The sequence below is a fragment of the Periplaneta americana genome, chromosome 2, assembly GCF_040183065.1.
Source record: "Periplaneta americana isolate PAMFEO1 chromosome 2, P.americana_PAMFEO1_priV1, whole genome shotgun sequence".
In the NCBI taxonomy this organism is placed as follows: Eukaryota; Metazoa; Arthropoda; class Insecta; order Blattodea; family Blattidae; genus Periplaneta; species Periplaneta americana.
The window spans coordinates 168,609,518-168,625,739 of NC_091118.1; the positions used below are offsets into that span (position 1 = coordinate 168,609,518).

The 16,222-nt window shown below is 35.2% G+C and overlaps 1 protein-coding gene across 1 annotated transcript; it reads right to left on the reverse strand.

Moving 5' to 3' along the window:
• Positions 1–102: 102 nt before the first annotated feature.
• LOC138695318 (uncharacterized) lies at positions 103–15,861 on the reverse strand. Its single transcript, XM_069819743.1, has 3 exons — positions 15,624–15,861; positions 5,780–6,428; positions 103–329 (listed from the first exon to the last, which is right to left on the reverse strand). The coding sequence occupies exons 2-3, from the start codon at positions 6,421–6,423 to the stop codon at positions 134–136; spliced, it is 840 nt and encodes a 279-aa protein (XP_069675844.1). The 5' UTR covers positions 6,424–6,428; positions 15,624–15,861; the 3' UTR covers positions 103–133.
• Positions 15,862–16,222: the final 361 nt, after the last annotated feature.

Genomic DNA, 16,222 nt, shown 5'->3' on the forward strand with positions numbered 1-16,222 from the left:
CTAAATTGTTCAGAGACTATTATTTGTAAGATATCGAATCAGAATAAAATAAAATAATATTGTAAAGAAGTTAACTGTTTCATTTTAACGTCACAATTTTGTTTAATACAGTATTGTTCTTTACATAATGACCTCACCAATAATATAAACGTAATAACTGTGGAAGTATAATTCCAACTAGTGTCATCAGTGGAGCAAACACTACAGTCATCATGAAAGAAAGGACAGTAATAATGAAGAACATTTCCATAAATAATATAACAATCTTCATAATTATATTTGCAATGCTCGTTTCCTCAAGTATTTCGATGCAAGCATCAATGAAGAATCTGTAACACAAAATTACATTAAATCTTTAATTTTATCATAGTCTTTCTTGTAATATAATGCCAGTAATCCAACTACAGATAAATTTAATAAAAGAATGCCCTGACCATATTAGAGTTTTTTCATTAACCAGATTGGTACTGCATAGACCTACCATTAAGCTTAAGTATTGTGGCAATATTTTTCGTTATGTCTTACTGGTACTATCTTTCTACTATATTTCCATAATTCATGGCTATGTTACTGTTTTACTGCATTATCTTTGAAGAATAAAACAGCCTTTAGTTCCAGAGCAGAAAATAACCTATGGAAGTCATCTGGATTTGCTGTCATCACTTGAATTAGTATTATGTCTTGCAATAAAGAATAGAACAGGATACTCAATCACATTTACTTTATATTTCCATAAATCTGTACTTAACCAACAACTTTGTAAGTACAGAGAGTTTCTATGCAGACATCTACCTAACATAATCTGTTGTCAGGCGGTGAGCGGTTGTATGCCGACATATGGACAGGCAGCTTCTCAAATCTGGACAAGTATTCGATACATACACGGTGATATCATTTACAACTTCAAGGATATTTTTTGCTTTCTTTTTATGACAGTCATAGACCAGAAACTTATTTTTCATAAATACGAAGTTACAAATGTTATCAAAAATTTAAGAGCTTCTTTGACAAGCTTGAGTTATTTTTTTGATACAAAACTTATCTATGTTCTGCGAAAAAAAGGACATAGTTTTATCATTTCATCGGTAGATGCATGTTTCAGTGAGTTTTCCCCTCACATACAGTATATATGTTGTATAAAACCGTACTTTGGGTGGTATCCACTGGTTTTTGGTAAAATTACAGTTGTTTGCAATTTTACGTGGATTTGCATTTTTCGAAAGGAGTCAGAATCGTTTCAGTAGTGGGGGGGGACTGCAAATAGAAGTCTCGTCCAAGGATATGTCGCGCCTTCAGATGTTTGGGAACAACTGGTTTAGTGTAAATAAATTAGTACCGGTACTGGTACTTAATGTTGATAAAAACACTGTAATAAATTTTACATAAAATTTAAATTGATCTCGAATTGGATAAACACTTGAACTGGAAAAAATAAAACATTCCTAAATTGAACTCTGCCTGTTATGCATTAAGATCTTTTAGCATTACAAACACCTTTAAAATGGCATAGACTTTCACTCTATAATGAAATGTGGATTAACATTCTTGACTAACTGAACTAAAGCTAAACATATTTTACAAAAGGAAGTCCTAAGAATGAGAACAGGTGTGTATAAAAGAACATCCTGTAAAAAGATTTTCCATAATTTTGAAATGTTGACTTTACCCTGGGAGTACATTCTTTCCCTGATTATTATGTTAAATGTTAATCAAGGTACCTTCAGTGCTAATCAGAACATTTCCAATTTTAATACAGGACACAAATAAGATCTCCATTTATACACTGTTTCAATTGTTATAAAAAAAATGTTCACAAATTCATGTATTACAGTCTTCAATGCACTGCCTAATTTTCCTCAAGCTTTAAGGGATTAAGAGAAAAAGTTTAGGATAGAATTAGATATTAACAAAATTTCTCCATATTTGTAACGTCTACTCAACTGATGAATTGTTAATGCTTGTTACTTACTTACTTACTTACAAATGGCTTTTAAGGAACCCGAAGGTTTATTGTCGCCCTCACATAAGCCCACCATCGGTCCCTATCCTGTGCAAGATTAATCCAGTCTCTATCATCATATCCCACCTCCCTCAAATCCATTTTTAATATTATCCTCCCATCTACGTCTCGGCCTCCCAAAAGGTCTTTTTCCCTCCGGTCTCCCAACTAACACTCTATATGCATTTCTGGATTCGCCCATACGAGCTACATGCCCTGCCCATCGCAAACGTCTGGATTTAATGTTCCTAATTATGTCAGGTGAAGAATACAATGCGTGCAGTTCTGCGTTGTGTAACTTTCTCCATTTTCCTGTAACTTCATCCCTCTTAGCCCCAAATATTTTCCTGAGCACCTTATTCTCAAACACCCTTAACCTATGTTCCTCTCTCAGAGTGAGAGTCCAAGTTTCACAACCATACAGAACAACCGGTAATATAACTGTTTTATAAATTCTAACTTTCAGATTTTTTGACAGCAGACTAGATGATGAAAGCTTCTCAACCGAATAATAACACGCATTTCCCATATTTATTCTGCGTTTAATTTCCTCCTGAGTGTCCAAGATATTTGAATTTTTCCACCCCTTCGAAGGATAAATCTCCAATTTTTATATTTCCATTCTTTTATGAACAAAGAATCCTGTTCTTAATTGGTGATTATTGTTTCCTTCCCCATATTACAACAAGTAATCTCCTATTTGTGATATGCCATTCCCATCTAACCTAACCTCTTGTACTCCCACGAAGTCTATTCTATATCTAGCTAGTTCTTTTGCTACTAATGTTACCCCTCCTGTTCTATAAAGACTAGTTACATTCCAAGTGCCAAATCTCAAAACCTTATTCCTTTGCTGTGGTCGTGCCAGAGAATCAGTCCTATTCCGAGGCTTATTGTATGGATTCGTAACAAGCTGTTTTTTTACTGTGATGGGTTGTTAGCCCTTCGCCCAACCCCCAAGCTGGAGGCCCACCCCTTATCGGCTGTCCACGACTGCTTATTCAATATATTCACAGCTACCCTCCATATCTGGAGGCCGTCTCCTCTATCCGCAACCTGAGGACACGCCATGTCGTGGTGATAGGGACCCACAATACATGGTGTTAATGCTTGTAAATTGAATTAATCTGCTTACTATGTATTACTCGTATATGAAGGCCCCATGGAAACAACAAGCTAAGTCACTTTTTGTTTATTATTCCACATCTCAAAGATACAGTGCTGATGTAAGATCTATGGACTACAATAAATTAAATGAAAATACGATTTGAAGATGTTATTAACCCTTTTTTACCTATAGATACCATATGGCAATAATTAACTTTATAGCATTTATATACTTGTGTGTTACATATGAAGGTAAATTTTGCTGGATAACTTCTATTTCAATACATTTTCAAATGTTGCCACTCCCGTAACTTGGTCACTGAATTGGTCCTAATACAGCTATTTGTTTCAACATGGATTGCTTGTAAATTTAATTTGGGTTAGAAAGGGTTAAGGCAAGAGGACAAGCCACAAAGTACTACTACCGCCCTGATCATTATGTTAACATGCGGCTTGTTTTGTGATACTATCAAAAGCTAGCTGTATTAGAATGAGCTCACTTCTTAAGAATGACTCTACATTCTTTTAAGCATTCGCACCAATAGTATTTTAGCCCCAACAAATCAGGTTCAAGAAGTTTCTCGAGTAAAATTGTAAGCGACTCCATTAGGAGTACAGTAGCTACTTTGTTGCAATATTTATACTTCTTAACTATTGGTTGGAACACTGAACAAACAATCGCAGACAGGCATAGTGTAATTTGTAATGTTTATCGTTACATAAAGAAACAACTTCTAGAATTTACTGTGCAATGCTTCCACAATATTATTGGTCCTGCATTCTACTGTCATAAATATGACAGCATAATAGTCATTTCAAGTTGAGGGTGAGAATCTCGCGGGCTCTCGTCTTCTATCTCTCCCACGCCTGCCCCTAACGTATGTTCATTCAACGTACTCAATAAGGTCATCCAAATTCCCTTTGTATAGTTCGCGATAGAATCAAACGTCTGAGGAACGTCATCGACTGGCACAAACGGCAAACCAAATATCATTGATGCACTTTTGCGAGTTGCACTACCAATGTTACGTACTATGTATCGAGACCTTCAAAGCTACTTTCCTCCGCAGGAATTGTGAAAAGTGAAACAAGCAACCACGTACACGAGCATTCGGAAATATCTCTCGAACTGCATTGATGTTGGCTATTTCAAAGTTCATAACATACACCGAAAGGTCGATGGTCAGAAGCCTTACTCGCGCAATTTTCCGCACTTTACTGTAGACATCTGTATGTTTCCATACATCTTTTGCTCTTGAGTGGCAAATACAGCATTCGTAATTTGCTGAAGAAGTACACCGCACAGGTTCAAGAAGGTGAATACTTGTTCATCCCTGTCTACAAATCCTGAAATCTGTGCTCGTAATTTCATTAACATTTCCCTGTAAAGTAAATACCTGTCTGCATGAATTGCGTTGGCCCAGTCTTGAAAGTGCCATCGGAGAATATTGTTCATCCCTGTCTACAAATCCTGAAATCTGTGCTCGTAATTTCATTAACATTTCCCTGTAAAGTAAATACCTGTCTGCATGAATTGCGTTGGCCCAGTCTTGAAAGTGCCATCGGAGAATATTGTAGAACTTGCACTTAGATGCCTTAAGTTCTCAAATATTGTGTAGATAAGTATTCTTTCTTCATCATCGGCCCAGATTAGTACGTTAGAAATCGTTTACCGCATTTGGTTTCCTGGTATTCTGGAGGAATTTCAAAATCTCGCATAGAATTTGGATTTGGAGGCTGACTTTTGTTCTGTACTACATAATTATTTATCTGTCTCTTCAGAGTGTTCCTCTGAGGTAACATATGCAAAACTTTTTCGTCATTAATGTTCCCAAGGACTATTCTTAATACTTGTGCCTGTGTTGCTGTAAGTTTATCTTCAGCGCTTCTTTTCAATCCATGCACTGCTTTACGTACTTGTCCACTTACACTGGGATTGTCTTGGTGATACCTATTCTATCTTGAATAATCCGTATATTTCCTAAGTTAGAATTAGTAATGCACCGTGCGTTACATACTTTCAGTCTTCGCAGCGTCAGGATCGTCTAGTTTTGTTCTTATTGAATGAATAGTAACCATAACTCAGAATTCATTTATTTTTATTTTAAGTAAATAATTTCTATCATTATTCACCTAAATTTAAGGCCACATTTTAGAAAGATTGCATTATTACAATATTGAATTCACTAAGCAACATTAACAACAATAAAAGACAATGAGTGCACAATTACAATTTAAAAGTAAGAGACGAGAACATTTTGAGATTGGACATTTTTTCTGAGTGGACATTCTGGAAAGGACAATTTGGAAATGACATTTCTGGCGGGACCAAATGTCCTGAAAGCATTTTTTTCGCCATTACAAGGGTTTGGATTTTCTAGCGTCCATAGTCGAAAGATTATTATAATTGCATGGAAGGTTATGAAAATGTTCTCTCTTTGCGATCTTAGAAGTGTTGAGTTGTTAGTACTTATTAACTTCTGACGATGGTTTGTGTCTGTTTTCATAATTATTAAATAAAATTCAATACAGTTTATTGTATTGTAATTCTTCAACATGAACCTTAGAAAATAATTACCGGTAGTGAATCGTGTGGTTAGAAGGCATTTTTAATCTTTAATTTCAGAAAAATGTTTATCTCTAATGGAAATGGACTTTGATAAAACATCTTACCTCATGACATAAATTATAACCAGAGTTGTTGGTAGAAGGGCTAAGAATATCTCAAACAAGGCAAATACAGCATTCGTAATTTGCTGAAGAAGTACACCGCACAGGTTCAAGAAGGTGAATACTTGTTCATCCCTGTCTACAAATCCTGAAATCTGTGCTCGTAATTTCATTAACATTTCCTTTGCTTGAGTCTTGATGTCTAGTGGACCGTGTGGAGGAGGGAATGAAGATATTCTTACAAGTTGACCATATGAATCTAACCCCGAAAATTGACTTCCTGATTCTCTTGTTAGAACTTGACTTTCTAGTTCTGTTACTAGAGGTTGACTTTCTATTTCTGTTCCTACAGGTTGACTTTCTAGTTCTGTTTGTACAAGTTGACTTTCAGATTCTGTTAACAGACTTTGACTTCCAGATTCTGTTAATAGAGGTTGGCATTCAGGTTCTGTTGCGAGAAGCTGACTTTCTGCTTTTGGGGGATGACTTTCTGGTTGTGCTATTGAAGGTTCTGTTGTTGCTGGCCGATTTTCTGAGTCTGTCGTTGTAGCCTTATTTTCAGAATCTGCAGGTTGATTTTTTGACTCTGTTGTTACAGACTGAACTTCTTCAGTTTCCAATGAGTCCTCACTACTTTTTCTAGACATATTGGCTGTAGAAAAGATTTATGAAATTATTCGTGCACTTATGCATAACATAAGATAATAACTATCTAATAGACATCACTTATAGAGTTAAAATTACATTGGTGTATCATGTCTTTCCTCATCAGTAAATTCGCTTGCATATGTGTGTGTGTTTTTGAGTCTCATTGCATCCCTTGTAGTTTAATTTTTTCTTCTATTTTGTTTCACTGCATTCTAATTTCTGGTTTAATGCTAATAGTAAATGACCAACTGTTTGCTGTTGCTATTAATCGTACCTCAGGAGTTCCTGGAATATTTTTCTTATTATTTTTTGTGACTTTATTATTCAAGTTAATGGATTGAACACTGTAAATAAATTCATTGTTTGTAATATTACCATTTTTCTCCATCTATTTATTGATATGCTCAAATATACAATTTGTATACAGCGTTAGTGAAGGAATTGGTTATAAAAATAGATTTGTAATTACAGAATACTTTTCTTTTACTTAAGAGAGAGAAATTGTATAAAAGATCAACAGAATATTAATTGTTTCTGCCACCAAGTTCTGAAACTTAAAGTGGAGTTAAAATTGTTTGATCTCTTTAAAATGCTTGTCATTTCAAATTCTGTCCTCACTTGCTACTTAAACTGGAAGGGAACTATTAATGAGCGCTTGTCGAGATCCTCCTCAAATTACGCACATTGCCAAAGCATACAAAAAGTACGAGAAATTAACTGGTCATGCTAACTACAGAATTTCAAAATTGAAGTTTGAATAAAATATTATCGAAAAATTGAGTCGCTTTCTCCTCACTCAGCTCGCAAAGTGCTTTGAGTGCTCGAGCGTATCTCGCAAGTCACGAGACCTCCGCAACTCTCACACAACTACGCTCCATTTCTTCTTAATGTAACATTCATAGTATGAGCAACTAACTTCTTTTGTGTATTTGTTCTGAAGATCTTCGTACTAAGCAAGGAGTTCATTAAGAGTTCTCTTGTGGGGTGAAGTTACCAGTATAGTTCTGCTGTCTTATTTATTTCCTTTACAATTGCGCTAGCAATCCATACTAGAGAGATGGGATAAACTGTTCTTTTTAAGAAACAGTTTCGACTGTAACTGTTTCATGAACGAAGCTGTTCAAAAGTAACAGTTTCAAAAGGATATGTTTACAACATCAGTGCCAACTGTTCCAAGTGTTCGAACTGTTTGAACCTCTCATCTGCTTCGGGAACATGTTTCAAAGCCTTTGAGCGTATTCCGAATCTCACCGGTGAGCAATCCGATGGCATCACGGTGTTCCGAATTCCACCGATGACGTCTTTGATGCTCCACTGGTGTCGCACCGGTGCCATCAACTTGCAGAGGTGGTGGCAGACTCCATCAGCCGCCATCAGTGAATCTGATTGGTTCTTGTATAGGGCGGGAATTAGCGGACGAATAACATCGTGCACTGTTGTGTCATGGCGGTGTGTTCTGCTTTAGTTCTGCTGTATTGTTTGTAATGAGCACAACGTAAAAACAATATGCTCATGGCTTATGAGCGAACATGTCAACGGACCAGTTATTACTATTGGTTCAAGAAATAAATTGGTTATGCTCTTTTTCTTTGAACGAGATGGGAGTACGAAAATTTCGCAAAATTTTGCTAGCATAGCACAGACAACAACTTGTACAGTCGCCATGATAGCATCGATCCTTCCAGCAGTTTTGTTCCTTATTTCGCTGCAACGTGACGTCATTGATGCCACCGGACCGGTGAGATTCGGTATACGCTGTTTGAATCGTCTTTAAATCAACTGTTCAGTGTATTATTACAACGAAAGTCATTTTTCGTAGGTTACTGTTAAGGATACAGTAAATAACTACAATTCAAAATGAATCGATTTTAGTAAAAATAATGCATATAACTCTAATAACGATGACATTAACCGATGATATTTTTCACGGAATATTAATAATTAACATTATATTAGGGCACCATAGACATATTCTCCATCAATGGATAGCTAATAATATCAGATTTATTAGGGAATTTGATTCATACAATTAAATTGCGCGCCTATGTAGACTACTGTTGCACGAAGGCCATGTGGAACATGGATAATATTAGGCCTATATCTACTTTCGATTGAAGGTCAATGATAGCGCTACACGTGGCCTTTGCAGACAGCAAAGAAGAGGAAAACTGTTTAGAAATTGAACTGTTTATCTCTTGGAACCATGTGGAACATTGAAGTGATCACTGGAGCAGTGTAATACTCTTTGGGACAGTTGGAACAGATTATATCACGAAACTATTTCGTATCGAAACAGTTTCAATTATGTAACAGTTAAAAAAAACTGTTCCTGCTTTATTTACCCATCTCTAATCCATACACACCTACTGACCAAAATGCGTATATCAAGGCATACCTGAACTAACCTGAATTAACTAAACCTAACCTGTCGCTGATCCTCGACCTTAAGAAAACTCGCTTTCTACCTGTGTAATGAGTAGATACCTACCAAAACGCTTAGGCCTACATGAAAGGCGTGTAATCCTGCCTCTCACCCAGCCACCACTTTCACAGCAACTTTCCACCCTTATTCCCGTACGAAATTGGCGTCGCCGCTCAATTTCTTTTGTATGACTTGACTAGAAGCCAAGTAGGTTACGTAAATAATCCTATCTTTCTTCGTAACGCAAGTGCAAAAAAATCCATTTTCCCTAATGATGATGCTAAAATAACAATTTTTGATATTGCATTGTGTTAATTAATAAGGTAGCCTGCTTCACTGTTGTGACTGGTTCGGCGTGGCTTTTCGCCATTACCGGTATCAAACATTCTAGTGAGATGTTGCGCGTTCTTCCAGTTTCTTTTTGCTAGGTGTCATTAACTTTGCCAGAATAAATACATTATTATTACTATTATTATTCTCCTATATCGTCGAATACAAAAAATCTTATCAATAGTCGATCTGTTACCAGGGTTGCCAGATTCTCTCAGGAATCCAGTACAAGTCATGATAACTTACTGCATATCTCAACGTGACTACACATCTGAAATATCAATTGTAATAAGCTTACAACTGATTTTATTCGTTTTTTGTATTTAAACTAATTACATACGGCCTAAACGTTTAATTTTGTTACATTTTTTGCTAGATCATGAAATTTCCTTTGAAGTATTGATAGAGTCTGAAAAATAATGTCATATGACAGCCTTACCTATACAGAAAAAATACATGATACAGTGTTTAAATCCTATCAATAATAAATCAATTTCCAAAAAGAGTAAAGAATAAAGATACCGTATAGTACCTAATACATACTGTACTATAGTATTACCGTTTTTATTTCATTACAACCACAGGTGGCATTGACAACATTGAACATAGGTTGGACAGTGTCTTAATAGTACATTATGCAACGAGCCTATAATGATAGTAATTAAGAATCGAGTATGGATATTTATGAAACGAGCGCAAGCGAGTTTCATAATTTTCATACGAGCTTCTTAATTACCATTATAGGCGAGTTTCATACGACTTTTTATGCTCGACCATATTTCTAACTTGAAATTACCGGTATTCAGATGTATACATTTTATTTGTAACTGACAAGATCGGAAGTGACCTTGTTCTAGGTCGTGAATTGTGAGATGTGCGCAGGCGCGAAAATATTGATTTTTTCCGAGGAACAATAATGTCATTGACCTTGACGTAGTCCCGTTAAACTTGATAATATTATAATATTATAACCTTGATTATTGAATTCGACATTGAAAAACGAAATGACAAATGGAATTTATTTGAATATTATTTACAATTAACGCTAATTATTATAGTAACAGAACATAACCTTCTGCGACAGTATTGGATTTCCAGCCTCCGTGACTTTTCGCTAATTCTCTTTCGATTGCATATCCGAGAATAATCGATACTTGCGGTTTTATAACGGTACAAAGCTGACCTGTCATTGGCTGAACAGTTGTAACCTGAGTCGTCATTGGCTGAAAGACCTGACCATTAATGAGTAGGTGTACTTTAATGACATGCATTAAAGGTCTGCTACCAGGTGTATAATTACTACATTTCGGCATGGTCGAGCATAAAAATTATTAAGGCATTTTAAAAATAATGTTACTGAAATCAGCAAATAATTGTTTTTTTTTTTTCAATCTTTTTGATATTTCGGTACAAATATAATTCAATCCATGACAAAGGACACACCATTAAAATCCAGAATCCCGGGAATTCCAGGACGTCTGGCAACTCTGTCTATTACATCTAAAACTACATTCATGATCTCCAATAATTTCATCTACATACGCAGTTAATCTTCTCCAAAGAATATTGGACAAAATTTTGTACCATGTCAATAAAAGTGATATTCCTCGAAAGATACTAGTTAGTCTTTTACCCCTTATTAAAGATAGGAATAATTAAAATGTGTCTCAGTGTAACATACAGCAGAGTCCGTAGAGGCCAATTTCTATCTGATGCTTTTCCATTTCACTCTGGGCTAAAGCAAGGAGATACTTTTTAACTTTGCTCTAGAATATGCAATTAGGAAAGTCCTGGAAAACAGAGATGGTTTGGAATCAGCTGCTTGTCTATGCGGATGACATGAATATGTTAGGAGAAAGTCCACAAACTATTAAGGAAAACACGGAAATTTTATTTGAAGCAAGTAAGAAGATAGGTTTGGAAGTAAATCCCGAAACAACGAAGTATATTATTATGTCTCGTGACCAGAACATAATACGAAATAGAAATTTTAAAAAAAATTGGAAATTTATCCTTTGAAGAGGTGGAAAAATTCAAATATCTTGGAGCAACAGTAAGAAATATAAATGACACTCGAAAAGAAATTAAACGCAGAATAAATATGGGAAATGTCTGCTATTATTCGGTTGAGAAGATTTTGTCATCTAGTCTACTTAAAAAAAAAATTGAAAGTTAGAAAATTTATGAAACAGTGTTGTATTAGCTTACCGGTTGTTCTGTATGGTTGTGAAACTTGGACTCTGACTTTGAGAGAGGAACAGAATTTAAGGATGTTCGAGAATAAGGAGCTTAGGAAAATATTTGGGGCTAAGAGGGATGAAGTTACAGGAGAATGGAGAAAGTTACATAACGCAAAACTGCATCAAAACGTTTGAGATGGGCAGGGCATGTAGCACGTATGGGTGAATCTAGAACTGCGTATAGAGTGTCAGTTGGAAGACCTGAGAGGAAAAAGACTTTTGGGGAGGCCGAGACGTAGATTGGAGGAAAACATTAAAATGGATTTGAGAGAGGTGGGATATGATGGTGGGGACTGTATTCATTTTGTTCAGGATAGGAACCGATGGCGGTTTATGTGAGGGCGGCAATGAACCTTCGCGTTATCTAAAAGCCATTTGTAATTATTATTATTATTATTATTATTATTATTATTATTATTATTATTATTATTATTATTATTATTGTCATCATCATCATCATCATCATCACCATCATCATCATTCTTTTCGACACAACACTATTAATCGCAAACACATCCTCACTTCTACCCACATCTCTTCCTCCCCATATTAACACCCAGCAAAAAGAAACCAGTCTACCGCTGTGGAGTATCGGTTAACATATCTGACCGTGAAACGAGAGAGTCCGAGTTCAAATCCTGGTTGGAACAAGTTACATGGTTGAGATTTTTTCTGAGTTTTTTTGCTCAATTCATTAAGAGCAAATGCTGCTTAGCTTTCGGCGTTGGACCCTGGACTCATTTCGCTGGCATTATCACCTTCATTTCACTCAGATGCTATACAGGTTGTTTAAAAAATACGGGGCATAATTTCAGGTATGTATTTCCCACATGTAGACAATCAAAATAGTTCATTACAACATGTGTCCGGAAATGCTTTATTTCCGAGTTATGGCCTTCACAACATTGAAATTCACCGGAACGTTTTTTCTTTCCGCAGGTCGTTGCCGTCAAAGGAGACATTAAGAGGGCACTCTGACAGTTCATTCCGAGGCGAAGGTTACATTCAGTGTTGTGTAGGCGTTAGACTGTGCGACATGTATTCAAATCAAGAGCTGGCAGAGATATACTTCATGTGCGGTAAGGCAGACGGCAATGCTGCGCTGGCTCGTCGTTTGTACCAGGAGAGGTACCCACAGCGACAATGTCCAGATTGGAAGACATTTGTACGTCTCCATTATCGTCTGTGCGAGTATGGAAAATTTAACTCTCCTGATCGATGGTTAGGTAGAGGTGGCCCAATTGCTTGGCCTCCACGCTCACCTGATCTGAACCCTCTCGATTTCTACTTGTGGGGCCATTTAAAATCATTGGTTTATTCGTCTCCGGTGCCTGATTTGGAATCCCTTCGGAATCGAATTGTGGCATGTTTTGAGGACATACGCAATACTCCTGGAGTTTGGAATCGTGTTGGCAGGTCAGTGAGACATCGATGTGAAGTCTGTATTCAAGCAGGAGGTGGACATTTTGAACAACGACCTGCGGAAAGAAAAACGTTCCGGTGAATTTCAATGTTGTGAAGGCCATAGCTCGGAAATGAAGCATTTCCGGACACGTGTTGTAATGAACTATTTTGATTGTCTACATGTGGGAAATACATACCTGAAATTGTGCCCCGTATTTTTTAAACACCCTGTATATAACAATAGCAGTTGGTTAAAACATCGTAAAATAAACCATTAATAAATATAATAAACGAGAAGAACGCGGAAAACCTCACTCGACTGTTTGGTAATGGCGAAAAGCAACGCCGAATCTAGCCACAAAGGTAAAATACCTTATTAAGTTTCCATTAGTTAACACAGGTCAGCATTCCCGATCATGAAACGAGCGGGCTTAGGTTCAAATCCTGGTTGGAACAAGTTACCTGCTTGAGGTTTCCCGAAGTTTTTCCTTAACCCATTAAGAGCAAATGCTGGATAACTTTTGATGCTGGACCCTGGACTCATTTCGCTCACATTATCATCTTCATCTCATTCAGAAGCTATGTAACCATAGCAGTTGAAAAAGCGTCGTAAAATAACCAACAAAAACACAGGTCAGTATCAAAAGTTTTTAATTTAACAAGTTTTAACATTATCATTAGTGGTATACTCATACAAGTGTTGAAGTGAATGAATCAAGAATTATGATTTATTTCGTACTTTTTTTATGATCTCCAATTTCGTTGGCACATCGCATTGACGCTACAATTCCGTTCATTTTAATTCTTGTGATAGATGACAATTATAATAGCGACTTAAGAACAAACAATAGAATGGTGGCTGATACTGTAAGGTGACCGTAAGTCCGTTTTATAGTGTTATCCCAACCATTCCATCCGTTTTACTTAATGTCCAGTTTTGACCCATTTTACTTGAAATTATTTTACAATATAGTTGTAATTACTGTACCTGTACTAACTTTTAGAAGGATGACACATATGTAAGAGAAAAAGAAAATAATACTCCAATATTTGGTATATAACATACAAGTTACAGATACTTTTTTATTTATTTTTTTTTTTTTGTCTAGTGTTCATCGAACTGGATTAGTCACCAGGGGTGCTATGCATAGACATTTTTCTAGCCTGCGCTACGAGCGTGCTAAACTAGCCCCGGCTATCGACTGATTACTTGTACAGTATTCATATCATATTATATCGCTAACACTGGTTTATGAATACGAAAAACGTTAGTTCGCTGATCATCCACCGGAACCGTAATGTGGAAGGAAGATTGTTTAATTAATAAACTTACACTCCCAGCTGTAAGAGCAGTAATGAATATGTTATTCCGATTTTAGATATTAATTGCTTCTCGTTATTTTCTTCATTTTATTTATATTTCTTACAGAAAATGGAGAGAAATCGTGTGCATATTTAAAATACTGCGTCCATAAGGGGTTAATGGAGTTGTACAACAGCGGAACATTTTTCATTTATAAGGAATTAATTGGACAGACCTGGATTAAAAACGGGGAGAATCGTCTTTTTTTATACCTCACACCATTTAAATTTTTAATGAAAGGATATTATTTCCGTCAAGACAAACTTTTTATGTTAAATATATTATATTAGTACTGATTAGCATAAGATGCATTATCCCTAATGATATTGTTAAACTTGTTAAAATAACAACTTAAATATCTTCACTGTGTTAAATATTGAAACTATATGGTACTTTATCTAAATGAAATATCTTCATTTAATCGAAGCGTATCTATCGATAAAAACGGATGCAATAAGCAAAACTGTAGAAAAATATATAATTTAATTATGTACTGTACCAGTAATATTTATTTATTCTGTATAAATAAATAAATAAATAAATAAATAAATAAATAAATAAATAAATAAATAAATAAATAAATAAATAAATAAATAAATAAATATTTAAATAAAACACACACACATTTCCAGACATTTATATATTTAAGTGCAACCATGTTTGGAATGTTTATAGCTAAATTAATAGTGAACCACTTTAAACAAACGCAAACTGGTACCGGTATGTAAAAATATCTTTTAATCGAAAGTACAAGTATTAAATTTTGTCCTTGAAGGGAACAAACCTCGAAAATTGAACATTTTTTATACTGTCAGGCTTGTAAATGTCATAGTTAAAATAGGCTAATAAATTCAATTAACCAGTTATTAGCAGCTTAGAAGTTGCGAAAAAAGCAATTTCTTTCTTCCATATCTTTGAAAAATATTGGAGTGCAAAAGGTCAAATGACTTTATTGTCAAACGCCTGGCATTAGAAAACAACAACATTTCTTTCTTCCAGATAACAAAATGACCTAAAATATTACATTTGATTATTAGTGAATTTACCTATATATCCTATACCGTTCAAGTCGAAGAAAATGACAAGGCATTTTATAGGCTTGACACCAAACAAATCTATATAATAATTTAATTATTTAACCTGTATAAATTCATTTCGTGTTAGGTAATCTTAAAAAGTCGTAGGATTTATTGGTGGATTGCAGAAATCTCTTCAATAGAATTACCCACGCAATTCAATTTTCTAAATTATCTTTCCTACTGAAACGTAAGTTCTGTCATTAAAAGACAGTTTAGAATTTTTTTTTAATATAAGTTAGACAATTTTAAGCTGAGAAGAGGAAATTTCAATTACACAACGAAAATATTTAAGAAAAATTATTTCAGTTTGTCGTCTAGAAACAAGAAAAGCATTGTAGTACATCACAATAAATATACGTACCCAGAACTTTTTTCCGTAGAAAACCTTAGTTCTCTGTATTTTAATTTTGCGTGTACGTTTTCCACATAGCAGTATTATTGTTCACATAAATTGCACACTTTACCTAATACTTTTTCTTTATTATGTTACAATACGCAGTGCATTTATCTGTTCTCATTATTTTACATGAGATAGCTAGCAAGTATGTTCGCAATCTCGTAATATCATTTTTCTTCGTTGTAAAGTGTCTTCGTCTCTCTTCAACAGACGTTTCGGAATAGGTACATTATAGGGGCCAATCTCCGTATTGGTTGAATGGTATGAATGTTACTATCGATATCTATTATTGTTACAATCGATATAAAATGTTGCCAACTTCTAAATGAACAGTCAGTTTTATATTGCTGGCTTGTATTTCAAAATGGAAATAACGGCAGTAATTGTAGAATATCAGAATTTTATAAAATAAAAAATGCCTGTAGGTATGAAATGCAACCTATGCGCTGTGAGTACTGCATCATAAATAGAACATTTCTAATGTGTTTAATTATGAGTCAAAATTTGTTCAAAGCAATTCTGTGTGATTGTCGCTTCAATGTGTCAGCAAAAATGAAATGATA

What these genes read in the sequence shown, in the direction of transcription:
- LOC138695318 (XM_069819743.1), bottom strand. Translation starts at nt 6,423, where the DNA reads ATGTCTAGAAAAAGTAGTGAGGACTCATTGGAAACTGAAGAAGTTCAG. An exon ending in GTTATAATTTATGTCATGAG is followed by an intron (nt 330 to 5,779) that starts GTAAGATGTTTT and finishes TTTGTGTTACAG; the next exon opens with ATTCTTCATTGATGCTTGCA.